Below are 21,544 nucleotides of genomic sequence, written 5' to 3' on the forward strand. Positions count from 1 at the left end.
GTCTTTATGTGTGTGTCTCTGTTTGTGTGTGAGAGCGGTTGATGTGCCACTGTGCTCTGTGTTTGACCGAATTCTTAACTCGTGTCTTCTGTCTGTTCACTGTTCTGGATCACTGATCCGGTCCTCCTCCTCCTCCTTCTCCTTCCTTCCTGAACATATCTCCACCCTCACCCTCTTTCGTCTGCCACCTTCTTTCTTTGGACGGTTCCATCTTTCCAACTCTGCTAGCCCTGCTTTCCACATCACATTTAATTATCTCAAGCTAATGTCAACTAGTGCCTTTAATTGTGTTTGACACCAAAGAAAATGAAAGACAGACATCTCTTTCCACGTTCCACACTTTCTCCTCATCAGATCTATTTTGGTCCACTCCCTGCTTGTCTTGCCACTATGTCCTTGAAGAACAGGGCCACAATTAGAGATACAGGATGTCAATAGGACTGTGCCCCTGCATTCATCTTCATTAACCTCATTAGTGTATGTGAGCGTGTGTGTGTGTGCGAGAAAAGATAAATGTTGAGATCTGTCTTTATGTGTTTTTCCAGCTTTTTTTGTAGGTACATTTTTCTCATGATTTTGTTTGAGATGTGGGCCTAATTATTTTCTGCATGTAAAACCCCTTGCAATAACAATAAAGGGCAGAGGGAGGAGAGATGGAAAAGAAGAGCAAACCAAAGGAAGAGTAGCAAGGAGGGTAGTAGGGCAAGAACGGCCTCAGGTCCTGGCAGATGGCGTTTTATATTATATGTATGCAAAGCACACAGACTCTGTGTCACACATGTACATGCACCAAGGTTGCAGTAATTTGTCATTTTCAGACATTTCAGGGTACAGTATTTTTTTATAATACTGAAGCATTTTTGTGTATTTAGAGTTATTTTTTTGTCCTCAGTTACCAATGTGACTGCTTTAATGGGCCACATTTTTCAGGGCTGTGACCAAATCACCCACTTTTTGTATTTCTTGCCATACTTTTATTTTGGCATTCACTATTAACACTTAAAGTGTGTAGGAAAAATACTTTACTGCTTTTTACTTAGCTAAATTCATGAAAATTCTCATGAATGCTCATATTATACACATATCAGCCAGCCAGACATAAATGTTCTACTCGTATGCTTTCATATTTGTGCTCTCTTTCCCTTTCCTCAGTTCGGCTCTTAAAATTATGAGTTGTTGACGTCACGCTTGGTTTACATGTGACTTCTGATGATTCCTGAACATAAATATAGTAGATCTGCTTTGGGTATGCCAGCCCTCTGTGTCTATATTTGTGATTTCTATGTATGGGGTGTTTCTGTACTGTCATGAGGCTCCAGTGTGTAATTAGGGGTATATAGGTCAGTTGATGAGCAGTGAGTGTGAGGATCAGATGCTGAACATGATGAGCTGCTCACTGAACTCAGCATTCGTTTCACTACAACAGCAGCACACACAAACAGGGCAAACACTGGCAGCGTGGTTGCATTCAACCTTGACCCTCCAATCAGCAAAGTGACCTCGTCATACTCACAGCCAATCAACATAGTCTGCACAACAGCTCATAATCTGAATATTGTTATTGCACTCTCACATGGGTGCACAATATGCAAACATACTCATGGACACATACAGTAAATGTCCATATACAGCTGATACATGTGGTTATATAAACAGTCCAGTGTATTCATACTGATCTCCTACTCCTCACTAGATCATTTCAAACACTACAGAGTGATGCTTTTTCCCTGATTGGCCAGCAAAGGACTGTCTGGATACATCTAATGAAGATGTGAAAGTTAAAATAGATTTTATGATGGAAAGCTCCCGATGTGCACGTGAGTAGGTGACTACCTGTCACAGCAGGAGATGATGGTGAAATTTGAGGAAATAAAGCCACTGTGCAAAGACACACATAGTCAGACTCATTCATTGCACCATTTTCCTTTTCTGCTTGTTACAATTTAGGGTAATGAGAAGCAGGGGACAGATAAAAATCCTGTAGGTTTTGCCACTTAACACAATAATACGACTGTCAACAAATAATATTCAAACATTTGATTAGTACTAATCTTTATTCTGATCAGACCCACTTAAATGTATCTCTGAGAGCAAATACTCTGTTATCTGTTACTGATGAGAGAGGCCATTGTCTGATGGAAATGGTCTGCAAGCACCAAGTCAAAGCATTCAATCATTCAGTCCTATGTATTGTCATCTGGTGGGCTTTGGCTAACTGTCACAAAAGAAAATGAAAAACTTTTGCTTTTTCTTATTTTCAGAAATGCATTTCAGCTGATAGCTCAGTGCATATTTATGACTTTATCTTTTTTAAATGTAAATTGAGGTATTTTAGGCGTAGTGATTCACTGATGTTCCCCACCTTCGAAGCAACATTTGTGGCACCACCGAACCATCAATGAATCTGATCACAGTTCCTTCCTGTACCTCCTCCTCGTCATTTGTCCCTATCTCAAAACAAAAGCACAGTATGAGTACATACATGAATAGACAGGCCTGTTTTCTTTACATTAGTGGATCAGACAACACAAACTGAACCAAGTCATAGACGAATCTGACTGATAGCATGTTTTGGTTTTTTTATATATATGGCAACAGTGTTGCTGTGATGTGCAAATCTGATATCATGACAGCCCTACATTGAATTAAAAAAGAGTTTAAGTAGTTTATCTGCACTTCATATCTGTGCTTTTGCACGGAGGCATTGCTATGTGTAGACTCTGATCAGTAGCACAGTCACATATTGGTGTGAAGGTTGAGTTGATGACATAACACAACGCAGCCATGCCCTTTGAACCACAACAGGTTCTATTTTGTCAAACACACGTTTCCCTTCTGGAGCATTTTGTGTGTGTGTGTGTGTGTGTGTGTGTGTGTGATTATATGTGTGCATGATTATGTATGTGTGTGTGTGTGTGTGTTTGTCCCCTTGCCTGTCCCACTTTCCCATCCAGCCAGGACAGGGGGGGTGGTTAAGAGGGGAGGGGTGCAGGCAGACTGACCTATTTCCCTCTCGCTTCCCCGTCCCGTACTATCCTTGTAGTTAAGCTTTGTGTGCGTGCGTGTCTGTGTGTGTGCCCACGCGTGTTTGTGACCCTCGTGAGACAATTGAGGTCTGCTAATCTGAGTAGTGATCTGAAGGAGGCGAGCTGGAGCAGAGACAGAGAGATGGAGGGTTTGTGGACGGGAATAAAGACAACAGTGGGACACAGAGAGGGTTCAGCTTGCCGATCGAGGCCGTCGGTCTAATCAGCAGAAAGCTAATGAGTGGGTCCGATGAATAGAGACTGGACCAGCAGATGGCTGTAGCCACATGGTGGTCCACAGAAGATGCCCAACCATGCCCCATCTAATCCACCTGCTACACTGTTTGGTCTTGTTTATGTATTTGCACAGCAATTTGATAAACATTTCCTTAAAACCTCAGGCTGAAAAGCACAAAATAGAATTACAGTGTATATATAAGATTAGAAAACCAGATTAATAAACTCCTGTCCTACACAGAGCAATATTTTCTGCTCTCATTCAGTCACACTCCAAACTCTCATCTTGTTCTACCCCCTCTCATATTTTAACAAAATAGCCGTAGTATATCATAAGTCAGGCACATTTTGTACTGTAACCTGTCATAACCTGTCAGTGTGATCAGTATCAGGCGCTAATGTAAAATTGGATTCTAACAGGAGTCACCAGGTGGCGAGGTCACTTACAGGCTACATTACAAATCAATCTTTGGCCCCCTCGGGTGCTGGACACCAGGAGGTTACATAGACTCAATAGTACACAGCTACACACACACACACACACACACACACACACACACACACACATATACAGCTACGCAAACAGCTAAAACATTGCAGCTGAATTGACTGGTTTGTTGGTGATTCAAATACACATGGGAGTCTGATGATGCTGACAAGCACACTCCAGTCCACTTTGTCAATTAATATGCAGATTATTTATAAAACAGATCAATTAATTGTATTTTTTCTCTGAAATATGCTTGTTATAATTTCTGTAGGACAAAAGGAAAAATAAAAAACTAAGTATACAAAACGGTGAAAAAAAATAAAATAAACACACACATAGGGAGTACCATTATATAACAATACTGTTGTATGTGTATAGATGGTTATACAGTTTTCCCTCTGTGTAATTAGAAAGTTAGTGTCATAAGGCTTCACACAGGTGCAGGAGAGAGGTGACAAAGGCAGAGGGACGTCATGGAGAGCAGCAGTGTGTTAGGACACCATGTCTGTAAATCTGTGCTTGTGTACTCAGAGCAGGAATACATTAATGGATACACTTGTCTGGGACACGGCAGACGCTTGTAAACACACTTTGACACACACACTTGCTTCTAGTAAGTACAACTGAACAAGCCTCTCTGCACACACAGACACACGCGCCCTTCAAAAGTAACACAATAAAGCCATTTTCAGATTTTGCATGTACCAGCCTGAATATGGCGTACTCATTAAACATTAACTTGGGATACATTAAGGCTGTGGTTTGCGCTGCTTTGTGACTTCTCGCCTGTTGTTGTGCTCGGGCCGTCTGAGTACATCAGGACGTTGTGTGATAGAGGAGGATGGGGAATACGTGGCATCCCCGGGGCTCTTGGAACATAACCCCCACAAACCCTTGGGTGTCACATCATCCCTCTCTCACCTCTCCCTCATCTACCCCTGCCTCTGTCCCATGTGGTACACAGCAGGCAATAGGGAAGGGTTAATGGGGGACTAAATCATGCAGATGAAGCCTCCACCATGAGCATACACCTGCAAACGTGTGGCAGTATGACCAAAACTCAGCAATGAGGTGCTGGAAAAACTGTCTTCCCGAGACATAACAATCAACATAACAGGGTTGAAATGTATGTCTTTTCACTTGTTTGTGGTTTGTTCACCTCTGTCAGTTGGTCTTTCACTTTCTGTAGATATTTTTGCCCCTCTCATATTTGCCCCAGTGTGCTGAGAGCGACTGAGAGCCGGACAGGAACAGATGGGTTGCTGGCAGCCATCTTTTACTCAGTTAGGTTGAGCAGACACGTGGGTGGGTGTGTTAATTAGCACAAACCAGTGAATGTGTATGTGTGTGTGTGTGCGTGAGTGTGAGCGCGTGCTGCAAGGGGCACAATAGACATAATTATCTCTGCTTGAGAAGCCCATTTGGGAGGGGATGGGGGGGGGGGGGTTGGAGGGATGGCATGGAGAGGCGGAGTTCAACAATGGCCCAACCACAGGCTTTGTGTGTACAGAGCAGAGGGCTGACAAGTGTCGGCTGTTATTGAGTATTTACACACTATTACACTCGCCTGCTCACGTGCACTTAACGCAGAAATGCACACACTCTGACGCTTCGGCCCTCGCTCTCGTTTGCTTTTTCGCCTCCTTGTCTCCATCAAAAACACACAGGCTCACACACAGCTATAGACACACACATGCAGCATGTTTATGTTTACAGTGCATCAGTGTATCAGTGTCACTCAGAGTAAGAGGGAATGATAGGAAAGCCCCTGCGAGCACATCAGTCTGACAGAAACCTGGCCACTATGTAACCCTTCAAGCCAGGCTGTGAGAGTATAGAAACTGAGGGAGAGAGGAAGCGAGAGTTTAGGAAGTTTCTTCTTCATTGACAAATTACCAAGATTATTTTGCTCCTTTGGCTTTCTTTTTTTTTTGTGATGAAAATAAATTTTTTGTGAAAAGTCACATAGAGCAAACCAAGAAAATGAAACAACGCCAACCAGGCCAAATCTTACTGTTTTGAACTTTTCAACAAGTGTGACTTCTTTTAAAATGCAGAAATCAGCTTTTAACTTACATTGTAATTGAATTATGGAGACATATCGGTCAAATGTAGTTGATATAGTGGGAGAATCAAAATACCAAAATTGTAAACTTTTAATTTTCAGTAAATATAAATGGATGCGCAGTAGCAAATAATGGCATCTAAACAGAATCTTAGTAGCTTAGTTACTAAAGTTGTCGCATTATAACTGAAGACAAAAAGCTAATATGAGAAGGAAAGCAGATCAATAAAAGTAGTTTATCTTCATTGATTTCAGGTCATATCCACAATCCTGAGCAATCATTCCAATCAGTCAGTATTATTATCGTTGCATTATTATTGACACTTTTTGTGATATCAAGGCAAAGAACGGGTCCCCAGTGGCGTTGTAAGAGATAGCTGTTAATCTGCATTTCCGTCCACATCCACAGTCATTAAGGAAAGTGAAAGCAGGAAGGCTTGTGTCAAGGCTTAGAGTAAAAGAGTTGCAGGGTTTATGTGGCGTGGATTGGGTTAAGAAATAGGATTGGAAGCAAAGAGGTTTTACCCCTTTTTTTCTACTTCCTTCCACGCTTTTGTTTAGGCAGGCGAAAGCAGGATTAGAGCGAGGAGATTACAGCAGGATCTACTAAGAAATCGTATTTAAGGAAATGCTTATTTTCACAACCACTCACAGCAGAGACTAGAAGTTTCGTGTCCCTTTCTTTCTTCATTTCTGTGTTGCTTTCATTATTAAAGGCAGTGATTTGTTCTCTAATCCTGGCTTTCTACAACGCAAAAACTTATAGCTTTACAGTGTTGCCCCACTGTTTTCTCCTGAAATGTTATCATATTTGATGTGTGGGATTGTAGTAAAAATATATGTTTACATACGCTCAAAATTCTGGTATCAATTTTCTACTTTTGTGAGTCTCTCTGTGTGAGTGAGAGGTTCTTTTCCTCATGTTTCTGTGAATGTGGTTTATCATTCACAGTCTCATGAGGAGGCATGATGAGGGACTGGATGGGATCCCCGGTGGTCATCAAAGTGCCATGTTCCTACATGACCTCTCAATCAGACCTATTGATCCGCTTCACTATTAGCTATCCAAACACGCACAAAGGCCAGATCAACATCACAGACCCCGACTGATTATAGCGTGGGTCATAGTGAAAAGCTCCTCTGAGGTCTTTATGTGACAGAAACGCCTGTCTGAGGAAGAGGTGGCTTGTTGCTTATAGATTAGTATGCACATAGGAAATGTTCAATAATTCATTATTTTTGCAGTAGGTGAGTGGTTTGATCACTATAAAGTGAAACTCTGTTAAGACATCAGTCAATAACTGAGCATATACATACTATGGGGAAGAAACAAATAGCAGCCCTCATTTTCCAGAGCATTGTGTTGGTAAAAGGCTTGGTATCCAGCAAAAAGTGACAATGAGATGCAATGTTTTATGCTGCAGGGGAAATTCATACATTGAATACACACACACACACACACACACACACACACATATATATATATATATATATATATATATATATATATATATATATATATATACATATATATATATATATATATATATATATATAGAGAGAGAGAGAGAGAGAGAGAGAGAGACAGAGAGAGACAGAGAGAGAGAGAGCGAGACAGAGACAGAGAGAGAGAGAGATATGCATCTATCTTATCTATCTATCTATATAGTGCAGTATGCACTTATGAATTTAGGAGGTATGTCGCAAGAAGAGGAAGACAAGTGGTGTAAAACAAAGAACAAGAAGCATAATCAGGTTTATGAGTCCAAGTAGGTGATTTAGTGCCTGTGTCTGCATCTGGATCCAGGAAATTTTGAGAAAATTCCTTATTATTTCTATATATAGCATCACAGCGTTGTCCAGATCTGTATATCTTTCTGGACGCACGGACTAATCCATGCACGGTGTGGGGGGAGAAATTTCATATCTTCACACCTTGGCAGATATATGCAGTAACAGGCTGTTCTAGCTATTTTGAGCTAATTTGAAATGCTAACTATGAAGACTGACAGCAGAAGAGTGAGTGTACTTCTATTGTGTGTACACATTTGTCTTGTGTAGCGTTACTGTGAAGCTGGACTCTGTCATAGGGTTACAAATTCAGACTGACAGCCTTTGGACTCTTGAACATTCGATGCAGACTCAAGGAGAAAGTGCATCATAGAATTCACATTCAGCATTTGCTCGTGCTGTAATGTAACTGTAGCTATACTGTACGCTAGACATTTTCTTTTCGGTTCAGTTTCACCTACAGATAATTTTTACATATTACAGTCACAAAGAAGGTCACAAAGAAGGTTGCTTACACTGTTTCAGAACTAAACTTTAAAAACTGAATCTTTTATGCTGACAGAATAACCAAGTCAGTGGTTCTTTAATCTGTGACTTCCACCTCTCAGATGGTGATCTCCATTCTTTAATTGCAGTAACAATGATGAAACTCAGGATATTTGATACTTTGGTTATATCAGTCATGCCCCCCCCCCCCCACCTCCTTTCTCTCTCCCTCTCTCTCCCTCATACTGGGCAGTGACACTCCTCTGCCACCAGCACTCTAATAGGGAGGGACCAGGCAGCTCACTCAGTGCTGCTAATGCAGCTCACTGCCCCAGGCCATGGGGCTAAGCTGGAGTACACTACATCTCATCTCATCTCTCTCTCTGTCTCACACACACACACACACATATGATGGCAGACACACACCATAAATCCAACATCGTCTCTTATCTGCAACTAAATGAAAACAAGGTGGAGGAGTGGAAAGCTTTTCATTGCCGGATGTTTACTTTTATACTGAGGTGCATTTTTTGAAGACCAAAGTTACTTCAGTGTTTAAGCTTTAGTGCACAGAAAATTAGCTGTTCAATAGGAATTAATGGGACATCCAGTAAAGAGAAGGTGTTTGGACAATAGTGGCACGTGTCTCTACGATGCCATGCATTGGGATACATGTGTGTGTGTGTGTGTGTGGTTTCTGTCTCCCGGGACTCTCATTATCACTGCTGTCCCAGATGTCACCAAGCACATGAAACACACGTCATGAATAATGGAGTCCTATTTCTACATCTCTCCCCATTTCTCTCCTATCCGCCCACTCTCTTTCCCCTGCATCCCTCGTTTCCTCTGATGCTTCCACTGATGCTTAATTTTCTCTATCTGAGATGGTCCATTTAGCTTTACGCTGCATTGTCGCCCTGTCTGGTTAGGGACGGCTTTATGGGGGGTAACATGGCACCTCTGCAGCGTTCTGTCGAGGTATATCTATGCAAACAATGTCTTTTGCATACAATTGGTTTCATGTCTGTCCCCGACGGTCCATTCAGTCTCTCGATACCCCCCCACAAACCCACACACACACACACACTTCATCCCCTCCCCCAGTGTTTACTGTTTAAAGTCACACAGGGCAAATTGGGACAGAGCAGTCAGTGGAGCAGAAGAGACGTGGTCCCATCATGGTGGAAAACTGGACTCTGCTTTCTTTTCTACCTCATCCCTCTGTTTCCCTGCCTCTTCTTAGCCTCCATGTTTGCCTCTTCCTCACTTCTGTCCCCCCAACTTTATGTCATTCGTTACCCTCACGGTGAGTTGGTGTACAACATCACGCAGCGGCAAGGGGCAGGGCAGGGAAAACATGATTGAAAGATGAGGTAAGCAGTCACAATTGGTTAGGAAAGAGGAGAGCAGTTAGGATTAGACAGTGAAGCGTGGCTTTTTAATGAAAACATGACAGAACCGCGGCTCCCTCAATGCCCTGCAATCTCGACTCCTTTCCAGAAAATGAGCGAGTGACAAAGAAGCGAGTGAGAGAGAAAGAGAGAATCGAATGCTGACACACAGATATTGTTCATGTGGCTTTAGTCCTATCTCGCACATTGACTCATGCTCTGTGTGTTGTTAACAAAGTCTCTCGCATTAAGGAGATGCAGTGGCTCCAGTCGCACAATTCGTTTTTACACCTCAGTTGTGCCAATAAAACCTGCTTTGAATATGAATTAAAAGGAGTTAAGAGGGTGCCATTCATAGATGTTAAGTAAGTGTGCAGCAGAATAAAAGCCAGGACAGTGTATATATTTAAATGGTTGACACCTGCTTCTACTTGGGCTTTTAATGTACACAGCATAGAAAAGGGAGAGAACAGAGGGAGGGTTGAGAGGGCTCCCGCTTTGAATACAGATGTAACACCCCCTTTTTTGCATAAAGGAGTGGAGAATACAGACATGGGCTGTTATCTCCTTCTTACTTTACCCAGCATCATGCCCTTTACTTCTACCCTTTTTCTTATCCTCTCTTTCTCGTTATTAAAATCAAGTCAATGACTCATCGATGGCCCTCTTCCACTTTAAAGCATTCCTCTAGTGCAAAACTGGTTTACTGCCATTCACAGGATCCACTGTGCTAATTTTAACACGTAGTTTATTATTTTTTGTGCCAGCAGGCTAATAGTTTTTGTCCTATTTTAAGCCCGGTAGGTGTTTCTTTGTGTGTGCACGTGCCACACACACACAAATCCAGGCCTCGTGTGCCTGGATTTGTGAGCACCAAGCATATTCCAGCACTGCAGAGAATATCTCCGGAATATGTTGTGCTTTTTTTTTCTTTTGTCTTCTTTCTGTGACAGTCACAAGTCTTTGATCTGCTCCTCCTCCCCTCCTCCGTCTTCTCACCTTCTTTCAAAATCTTCTCTGCAACTTGCCGTTAAGAGCACAGGTATAATGCAGAAATACAGAATGCAGTTTTTCTAAAGTGAGACTCAGAATGCTGTTTTTTTAGCAGCTCAAAATCATTTTGGTGTTTAACCTCCTAAAACCCAAACTCTTCCATGGCATGCATTTTTAAATTCTCTTTGATATTTGGGCATATTAGGACCTGATGAATGTAAAAACAAGGAATCACCAGATTGTTCTTTTTTTTTTTTTTACCTGATTTTTGTTTCTAAGAAAAATGAGAGCCACATATGAGGATATTCGTTTTAAATTTCGGTAAAAGAGAGCCAGTACAATGTCCTTGTAAGTGGATATCAGGCCCTTGTAGAGCAAAATTTAGTATTTTGGTCTAGACAACCCAAAATGTGATGCCCACATATGTGGGCGCCCGGTCCTAGGAGGTTAAAGGATATAAAATCAATTTCAATTAGAAAAGACTAATAAAGCTTTGACACTCAGGTGCAGATGCATTTTTGTGGGTCTGGAGCTCAAACCCTTCTGTTACCATCTCCAATCAAAATGTCATCAAGGTTAATTTCTTTCCACTGTAATTAAATACTTTGAAAGTATTGTGAAGAATTATGTTTTAACTGTAAAAGATACACTGCAAAATGTGGCATACTGTACTATACATATACTTAATAGATACTGACAGGAATATTAACTAGCAGTAAACTGTTATTTTACAATGTCCCTACTGTATTCTACACTAACAATTTCTTACATTGACATATAACTGCATGTCCTCACCCCTGTGCCTCCTGAGACCCCACGTTTTCATATGGGGACATTTTACATTCTGGGTTTTCTGTACTTTACACTTTATTCTGCTCAATAGTGCAGATGCAATCTTTAACAAAGTGTTAAAAATGGCATCTGTATCGTTTATGCTACAAAATAAACCCACTGTCAGGTTTATTATTTATAGTTTTATATATTCTAATTATTTTTAAAGTCAGATTAGTTTCAGGTAGCATCCAGATTGGATTTACTAGGTTTTTTCAGTTGAGCTTTAATTCACTATTCAAAAAATAACTTTGATTGATGATGATTCTTTTTTATTTCTTTATTTTTTTATGTATTTTTACATCTTAGGTTTACTCACTTTTTTGAGATGTAAAAGTACCAGAGCTCAAGTCTCAGGTGTAGTTTTTGTCCTTATTTATTTAATCAATCAATCCCCCGACTTCCTGATATTCTTTCGGAATAACAAACTGTCAACACTTTGTGGTCAATTATTAAATTATTAAAATGTTTAATAGTTTAATGCTTGTGATTTTAAAAAGTATTGTACAGTATTTAAAAAAAATTATACATTCAGTCACAAATTTTCCTGCATTTTTACAACAGCTTGTTACAATGAATCAATTTACATTAAAAGCCTCAGGTAGATATTAAACATCAGTGTTGTGACACGTGAAATGTGCAGAGAAACGACAGTCCCAATTTTGTTTGAAAGCCTCTGTGTAGAGAGAGGCACTGTAATGTTGTGATTGTTTGAAGGAATCTAAAACCTTTGACCTTCTCCGTGTGCTACCTTACACTCGTCATAATGCGCAGTAACCTTCGTTTAACTGGGAAAGCCCTTAGAAACAAGCATCTACTGCCTTTGACCATCAGCAGGGTCGAGTAAGATGAAGAATCCAGGGGTCAGATTGTAGTGATCCACCAGGAGGAAAACAGGAATCAGAGTTCGATAGCTCATTAGCCTTTTCCAAACTCATTAGATATGGGGTCCATACTGGAAGTCCCATGGGAGCAAAGGTGTTTTACTCAGACCTGTCAGTGTTTTGTTTTGTTTTTTGTCTTCTTGTCATGTACACTGGAAAATCTGAGCAGGTTAGTATCATAAGAAAATTCTTGCTTAGGTGCCTTTAATATAGGATATTGTGGAAATTTGCACCTCTAAACATGTAGGTCGGATTCCCTGTTGGGAATAGTGCTGAATAAACTGTTCATGAATGAAGTTCCAAATATTTTATTAGTTAGTTAAAGGAGGTGACAAATTGTTAGTTATTTTCATGATTTTGAGGTGCAGAACTGGATTAAATGATTTCTGAAACCAGCAAACCTCCAACTGAGGCTTAGGAAATCGGGAAGCTATAACGCGGTGCATTGTGTTGTATGTTTTTGTAAAGTATTTGTGATTGGATACAAAGCTACTTGCATGTGAAAAGCTATATTTAGCCACTTCAAACTGATCCTACTTTTCTTTATTGATTTAAGCGACTTCAACAGCCAGTTTGCCGTTGCGATTTTTGCATTCACACAACACCTAGGGTATCAACATTTGGTCCTTGATGATTGTAAACACGCTGTGCTTTAATAATTGCTGAAAGTACACCAAAATCGTAACAGGATGCCAGTGAGAAGACCCTAGCAACAGGGAGAGGATGAAGAAAGCGTGAGAGTGGGAGGGAGGGGGAAAGATGCAGAACATCAATAAATAATGGCCCCACTGAGGAGGTGGAAATATGGGCCTCGTTATCTTTGCGCCGACGCCTTCATTTGCATGTGAGAAAATGAGGCTGCTACTAACTCGCACACATGGTGCGCACACATACACACTGCTGGACTCGCATGAGCTACATCCTATTTATAGACTATTTCTTGCTTTTATTTTTTCCTATTCTCTCACACATTTACACTTCTATTAATTCCCCTTTCCTTCCTTCTCTTTGGAATTTGTCAGAGCAGCAGCTCTGGTCTGTGTGACTGTGAGGCTGCCGGCATTTTGTTGGTTTAAAAAATAAAGTGAAAGCACACCTTTATCACAGGCTTGGTAGGAACTTTAACTTTACTAATGCCCTGTTTAACATTGCAGAGCATACAGCTGGAGTATACACCGCTACAGAGTAGTTGCCTGGTGAAACACCATTAAGTGATTGGGTAAAGCAGGTGGCTTTTGCAGTGCCTTGCTCATGAGTAACTGGGCTCTCTTATAGACTTAGAATAGCAGACTTAACCTTAGTTTATCTCTATGTGCCAACATTTACATAAAAAAAAGGGGAAAAAGAGCAAATCCAATTTAGTTATTTTAAAAATTTCATCAAAACTAAAAAATGTACACTCCTGATTAAACCGTTAAATTATCCACACTATATACAGTTTTTTTCTGTCAGAAATAAAAATCCCTTTCCCGTACATGTAGCTGCAGAAGGAGATAAAAATAGTTCCCCTCTGGACCTCATCTGCATCTGGGCATCACCCTGTTTTTGCCTGTGAATGCATCTCATTGAGAGTGACCAAACAATGTCACAATCCTCTAGGCCATGCAGCTTCTTTCAAAGCGCTTCTTCTCGGGTGAAAGGACTCTTTAAAGAATCATTTATACATGATACAAAATTATTTAACCTTTTAAATGGTTCTTTCAGAGCATTTCTGAGGATCTGTAAGTGCCTCGCTCTGTTTCTTTTTTTTAAATTTTACAGCCGTTTTGGTTAGATGTTAAACAGGCTGGTATTTATATATTGCTTTTTTTTTTTGTTGATCAGTGTTTTAAAATCTAATGCTAAGGTAATAAAACATTTCAAAATGCAAATCTTAAGCTGTGTAAGTGCTGGGTTATCCCTGGATTATGCTTCAGCAGGAAATCTACACAGTAACTTACAACAAAACCAGAAGCTCCTACAAAACGCTATGCTGCAACCTTTCACATAACCTGAGATGCACTTCCAGAGAAATGTAAATACACGTTGGTTCGACGCAGCCCGAAAAGGCTTGAATGGCCTTTGAATGGCAAGGGTTAGAAAGGGGTTTGTGGTGATGTCGGAGGTTAGGACGTAGATTTCACAGAGAAGTCTAAATCCGACTTTAGAATCTTTTTTTTGCGGTTTATCTCAAGAGTTAACAGTTTTCCAACTTAAGTTTTATCTGCTGCACTTGTGTTTTTGCATCTTTCTTCCAAATTAAGTACATACATACATGTGCATGGCTCTGACTTCCTTTATGCTTAGTATACATGGACGAGTTGAAACTAAAGACAAAATATAGCTTTGAGTCTGACAAATCCAATCCAATCCATCATCTTCAAGCTCTGTAAGGGTCTGTGTAACATGAAGGAGGCACAACGGAAAAAAAACCTGCAACAGAAACTACTGTACTGTTTTTATATTCAGAATGCCTGTACAGTATGCATGCATTTCTGCGTATTCTCCTGAAGCAGAGTGTGTGTGTGTGTGTGTGTGTGTGTGTGTGTGTGTGTGTGTGTGTGTGTGTGTGTGTGTGTGTGTGTGAGCGAGAGAGAGAGAGAAAGATGTACAGTTCTGTTTCTCATTGTCTAGTCAAGTCAGCATGAATAAAAGCTGAGGGAGCACAGTGATTTCGGATTTAGTAATTAATATTTTACTCTGTCTGCCACTCTGCTTAGAAACTCAGAGCAACAAAAAAAAAAGAAAACAGCGAGAAAGCGAGAGAGCAAGAGGAAAAGGGTGAGACTGATGATGGTTCACACAAAGACATGAAGTGAGTCAACCAACGATAGACTGATTCTATGAACAAACCACTCAGTTGTGATGGCTGGATAGTGAGAGGACTAATGTGATGTGTATTGTGTAATAAGTGTTGTTTAAGAGGCTGCAGATGGGATGAATTCAGTTCACTGCTGCAGACAGGGACAGAAAGAATGGCTTTGACAGATCCTGCTGATTCTCTCTCTCTCTGTTTCTCTCTCCCTGCCTATGTCAGAGTGTTGTGACAGGCTAGTCGTCGGTGTTGTGGGAGTAGCAGTCTTAAAGTGCTCATTATCCTGTAAGGCTTCATTCTAAGGGGGCAAACAAAGGCTGCTGTGAAATTGCAGCCTGTGCCTCCTCCCGGGTCATACAGTATATTCGATGCAAACACATTCACAGTGCATAACTGCTACCTTCCGTATACCTGCTCAACCCTCTGAAAGACCCTGATAAACACAGACTCTGTAGTTTAAATATTGATGCTGGTGAATGTGAAAGCAGCCAGTCCAGTTGTTGCCCCGTGGTTGGATGCTAAAAGGCACAATTGATAATTAATGCTTACAAACCTAAAGAAATCTTATTGTAATGACTGTCACACTTAAGGTAAACTATGAGATTATTTGTGCTGTGAGGACATAGTACAGCTTCGTTAATGTGAGGTTTGTGGACTTTATCAGGAAATGTAAGATAGCTTACCTTTATGCAAAGAAACAATGTTCTGTATAAATTACGCAAGAATATCTTGGTAAAGGGAGTCATTGCAAACTGATGTCTGCCTTCACTATACACAGCTTGAAGACTTTGTAATGCTGACATAACTGTTCTTTGAGTAGCATAAAACAAATGCTAAGAAAGAGAAGACACAGAGGCACATTTGATCTTTGGCCTTCCTGTTTTCTTATCATGCATAAAAGGAAGAACACTTAACGAGTTTTGTGATGGTAGTTAGTGTGATGTGCAAGAGTTATAAGCTGTGTGTGGAGGGAGACAGTAAATCTGTCTCTCCTCTGTCTGTGGGTGGTGTAAGTGACCGCTGGGTGTCCTCCAGGTCTTGAAAGAGTGCCAGGCTTTGGGAAGCAGCATTATTAGGCAGGTAGTGCCAACTGTTCAGGCAGCTGTTTGTTCTAAGAACAATATGGTTTTGCAGTATGCACTATGTATTTGAACGAGAGTGATCATCACGAAAGTGTGGGAACAGGAGGGAGTGAAAAGTTTTTTACACACAAGGTCTTCGGAGTGATGTTTTGCCTGTTGTCACTTCTCCTTTAAGAAGATTAATGTTGATCTTTTGTTAATGTGTCTTCCTCAGGTAACAGGTTCTCGCTGACCTCCTTTGGGGCTCTTTACATCTCCGATGTTCAAAAAGAGGATGCTCTCTCTACATACCGGTGCATCACCAAGCATAAATACAGTGGCGAGACACGGCAAAGCAATGGAGCCAGGCTCTCTGTAATGGGTGAGTAACTGGTGTGTGAACTTACCTTTTTCTCTTTGTCTTGACAAAAATGTAACACCATGTCTGCATTCCAGACCCCAACGAGTCTGCACCCACCATCCTGGACAGTTTCCAAGCAGGGGAGGTCTACGCAGGCCATAGTATTGAGCTCCCCTGCATAGCGGGAGGATACCCAAGCCCTACTGTGCGCTGGCTGAAAGATGGTCGCCCACTACCCTCAGATGCCCGCTGGACGCGGCGATTGACAGGGCTGACCATCAGTGACCTGAGGCAAGAAGACAGCGGCAGCTATGCATGCGAGGTCACCAACAGTTTTGGCTCAAAGGAGGTGTCTGGACAGCTTCACGTGATAGGTGTGTGAGGCTCATTACACACAGATACGCACACACGCTCACACACATTTGCAAAATATCTGGCAGACTGGCTCGTTGTCTTGTCAGTGAATCAGCCTTGCAGACAGACATAGTTGTAAGCACCTTTAAGTGTTTGGTTTGGGGCGCACATGTAAGTCCAAGCTAAAGTGTGTCTGTTACAAACATATGTGTGAGCTGTAGGATGTCCCATCATATCAGACCTCAAAAGGAAAGACAGGGCGGTAATTCGCTCAGGCTGATTCCATATCACAGCTGCCAACACCATTTACCATCAGAAAAGAAGAAGAGTGAGGAAGACAGAGATAAAGACAAGGGGTCATGCGGGGGGCAGTCGGACACCCAGACAGTGCTGGAATGACATTATCTACAATGTAATAACGAGATAATAAGAAAGGCTGAGCTAAAGTGTGTAAAGTATACAAAGAAACAAAGGGAGTGAGGCGAGATAGAGCGAGAGAATAGAGAGGCGGTAGGCTTTGCCAGTGGGCACATCATGGCAGCACAGTCTGTGACTCTGACAGGGTGAGTAGGGGGGGTTGGGAGGCACAGTGATGCCCCCCAGCATACACCACCAGCTGCCTTATTGCTCACTGACATTTGCGTGCACACACACACACATACACACATGTAGACACGCGTTCTTGCTGACACACAGACACACTCACACACACAAGTGGACAGAGATGTGAAGCGATATCTCCAGCTGCTTTTTTAATGAGTGCGTCCAACTGATTGAGTCACCACTGCTGATTGTACTCGCTCTCTTTCTCCCCATCTCTGTGAATGAAAACGCCTACTGTAAGCACCATGTGTCATGTTTTGAATCCAGTTTAATGATTTTAGAGTGATGCAGGAAAGGCAAAAGACACAAAAAACACCTTTTGAAATAAGATAACATAATTAGTAAATAAAAAGGTAAGTTAGCAGGCTACAAATCACATTGATGCCTTTTGATTATTATAGCAGATATACTATTAAAGTGATCCACATTTTTGTTTTATGAACTCCTGTGGTCTTCTCTCAGATCCACTACGAGTGACCTTGTCCCCTAAGAATCTGAAAACGGGCATCAGCAGCACACTGTTCTTCACCTGCACTGTGGAAGGCTCTCCAGAATACACCATCACCTGGTACAGGAACACAGAGCCAATTGTCCCAGACGAGCACATCTCCATCCAAGGACAACACAATGACACCCTGCAGATCACTGCAGCACAGAAGCTTCACTCTGGGGCCTACCAGTGCTTTGCTTCCCGAAAGGGCCACACTGCTCAGGACTTCTCTATTATTCTGCTAGAGGGTACGTGGACAGTGACTTAAATAAGTGCAGGTATTAGGCGCCATAGTCTTTGTGTTCAAAGTTAATATGTTTGCTGTGGGCTTTGCAACTTCTCAAGTATTCTGCTTTTCTGTCAGAACTTCTCACTTTCTATTTATGTCCTTCTGTTTCCTCTCTCCCCCTGTCCTCTCAGATGGTACTCCTCGTATTGTGTCTTCCTTCAGCGAGCGGGTGGTAAACCCCGGCGAGCCTTTCTCCCTTATGTGTGCGGCCAAAGGAGCCCCACCCCCTTCTATCACGTGGACACTGGACGATGAACCTGTGATTAGAGATTCAACCTACAAGACCAGCCAGTACACCCTGTCGGATGGCCTGACTGTATCGCACGTCAACGTCAGCAGTCCACTTATTCCAGACGGGGGAGTGTATCGTTGCGTCGCACGCAACTCGGCCGGTAGCGCCGAGTACCAAGCGCGCATAAACGTAAGAGGTGCCTGTCTGCTTTTCAATATAAATGCACTCTACACCTGAATCTATACAAACATACAGGACCTAGTGAGAGGCATTGCACACATCTATCTATCTATCTATCTATCTATCTATCTATCTATCTATCTATCTATCTATCTATCTATCTATCTATCTATCTATCTATCTATCTATCTATCTATCTATCTATCTATCTATCTATCTATCTATCTATCTATCTATCTATCTATCTATCTATCTATACACACAATACACTGAGTGAATATGTGATTAGGCTAAAATCAACAAATATCCTCTATCAGATTTTAGTAAAGGGGGCACAACTAACCTCCCTTTCCACCTGTCAACTGGCCCCAATCACTCTATCCCTCAACCTTTATCTCTTCCCTTCCTGTCTCCGTGGCTGCCCTCTATATTCTGCCATGACCTCCCTCACCTCATCTCCCCCTTTCTCCAACCTCTGTGTTTCTCTCTGTCTCCTCCCTCCATCCCCTCCCTCTCTTCCCCGTGTCTCCAGGTCCACCTCGAATTAGACCCATGCGAGACATCACCGCAGTGGCGGGCAGAAATACCTATATAACGTGTCGTGTGATTGGGTACCCGTATTACTCCATTAAGTGGCTGAAGGACGGCATGCAGCTGCCTGATAATCATCGTCAAGTGGTGTTTGAGAACGGCACACTGAGGCTCACAGACGTGCAGAAGGGCGCAGACGAGGGGACCTACTTGTGTAGCGTTTTGATCCAGCCCCAGGTGTCAATCAACCAGACTGTCCACGTCACTGTCAAAGGTAAAGCTGAAGAGGAGTACGGATGCACTGGGCAGTGTTTTTGGTAAATTTATACCTATTTTATGAACCCAATTTATAGAATTAGGCTGCAGTAGAGATAAAGTGACACATCAGTTGACAGGGAGATATTGCATCTTCACGCTTTTCCCAAATCTATTTCAACTAGAGGTAATGCTCCATGCATACCCAAAATTCAAATTCACTTAAAACAGTAGTGAAAAAAAATCTTAAGAAATCAATCACCAATACTAATACTACTTTGGTTTTCAAACTGCTTCCTTTAGCTTAAAAAAAGATGGGGGAAAAAGCGATGCAAGTAAAATTTCTTGATGAAGAGCAGCTAGTCACTGCTACTTGGGGGACACCAGTGTACAAAGCTGTCAAGTGCAACTTTAGTAATGCTGTTGAATGCAGATGAATGGTGTTTTGGGGGTAGATTTATGTTTGTCGTGCGTATTTCATTTAGTCTGTGAGCGGGATAACGATGGCAGTAAGCAGGGCAGCTGCAGAGGTGTTTGAGGGTGTGTACATGTGCCTGTGTGTGAGTGTGTCTCTGATTTAATTAGATGAATAATAATGAAGCCTAGATTAAATCCCCCAGATGTCTCAGCTGTAGTACCCCCACCTCAACCTCCATTACCATGGCAACAGAATGACTTCCCCCTGCCAATTGGACTGTAACCAGAGCAGCTATTATGGGCTGCAGGAGATGTGGGGTGGTGGGGGGGTGCTGAAGAGGGGCCCACTGGCCAATGACCTTCTCCCTCTCTCTCTCAGACTCTTAGCATTGCTCCAGATGGCCACATTGCCGCTCTTCAACATCTATCACTGCCTTTATTCCACTGATTTCCTTTCTCTCTCCTCTAGTGCCACCGCTCATCCAGCCCTTCGATATCCCCTCTACCTCAGTGGGGAAGCTCATGTACATCGCCTGTGTGGTGTCATCTGGGGACATGCCCATACGCATCACCTGGCACAAAGACGGCCAGCTCATCGTGCCAGGCTCTGCCTCTGGTGTTGCAATAGAGACCAAAGAGTTCATGAGCTCCCTGCAAATTTCCAATGTGACACTGAAGCACAATGGAAACTACACCTGCATCGCCAGCAATGCTGCTGCAACTGTCAGCTGGGAAAGACAGTTGATTGTTACTGGTGAGGGGTGACGTGTAATGTGTAAAGTAACCGTAGAACTGTTTTGTGATCACTTACTTTTTGTAACTTCTACCAAGTTTTTCCATTTATATAAAATCAGGATTTCTGTTTCTCAGTGCCGCCGCGTTTTGTGGTGCAGCCCAACAATCAAGACTGTATCTATGGAAAAGCTGGAGTACTTAACTGCTCCGTGGAAGGTTACCCCCCTCCAAAAGTCATGTGGAAACATGCCAAAGGTAAAATCTGCACATTATCCTCATGGCATTGCAGTAAAAGCTACACACGAACAAGAAAAAGTATCAGGCTTCCATACATGCTTTGTGTTGTGTCCTGCAGGCGTAGGAAACCCTCAGCAGTACCATCCTGTCCCACTAACTGGCCGTATCCAGATCATGTCAAACGGTTCTCTGCTGATCCGACATGTTCTTGAAGACGACCGGGGGTACTACCTCTGTCAGGCCTCCAACGGAGTGGGCTCAGACATCAGTAAAAGCATGATCCTTACTGTCAAGAGTAAGTGTCAATCCTCTGCTTTTTGGCATGAACCCACTTCTTTTCAAACCCACATCTCCTGGATTGCGCTGAGATAAGTCTCAGCTTTTTGGACAGGGATCAGCTCTTCTAAGATGCACTTTTGCCCCAGGCTAGTGCGGCCTGTGCTTAACATAGCCTAACTTAGTCTGTGTCCTGCACATCCTTCACTGGGGGTGCCTTTCCTATTGACTGATGTTCTCTGGCTGTCAGCCTGTGCGCTACAGAATGTTTGGTGGGGAAAAGGGTTGATGAATTAGTGATGAAAGCAAAACCACAGGAACCTCTTCAATCAATAATCTACGTCTAAGTAACAGAGGAGGAAGAGAAGCGAAAGTAGAGACCGAAAATAATAAAAAGAGGGAGGAGGTGGTGTTAGAGGCCAGTGGGGCTTGAAGCATGAAATGAAAATGGGGAATAAAATGGAAAAAAAGAGATGTCTATACATGTGTAATATATCCTTGCTCAGTTTCCAATACTACACGCCCGTTTTCCCTC

At 42.2% G+C, this 21,544-nt stretch overlaps 1 protein-coding gene across 2 annotated transcripts in view; it reads left to right on the forward strand.

The window, feature by feature from the left end:
• The window catches only part of LOC146699951 (cell adhesion molecule DSCAML1-like), a 54,067-nt gene that overhangs the window by 13,938 nt on the left and 18,585 nt on the right, over positions 1 to 21,544 (forward strand). For both annotated transcript variants that reach the window (XM_085469896.1, XM_085469897.1), the window contains exons 4-11: positions 16,285 to 16,431; positions 16,506 to 16,784; positions 17,830 to 18,105; positions 18,278 to 18,574; positions 19,091 to 19,363; positions 20,231 to 20,515; positions 20,632 to 20,751; positions 20,852 to 21,028. In XM_085469896.1, coding sequence (XP_085326022.1) covers positions 16,285 to 16,431; positions 16,506 to 16,784; positions 17,830 to 18,105; positions 18,278 to 18,574; positions 19,091 to 19,363; positions 20,231 to 20,515; positions 20,632 to 20,751; positions 20,852 to 21,028 — 1,854 coding nt within the window. The remainder of the gene's footprint in view (positions 1 to 16,284; positions 16,432 to 16,505; positions 16,785 to 17,829; positions 18,106 to 18,277; positions 18,575 to 19,090; positions 19,364 to 20,230; positions 20,516 to 20,631; positions 20,752 to 20,851; positions 21,029 to 21,544) is intronic.

The sequence above is a fragment of the Copadichromis virginalis genome, linkage group LG10 (genome assembly GCF_057382275.1).
Source record: "Copadichromis virginalis isolate Kocher_CV1m ecotype Utaka linkage group LG10, C_Virginalis_male_GT1.1, whole genome shotgun sequence".
NCBI classification, from domain to species: domain Eukaryota; kingdom Metazoa; phylum Chordata; class Actinopteri; order Cichliformes; family Cichlidae; genus Copadichromis; species Copadichromis virginalis.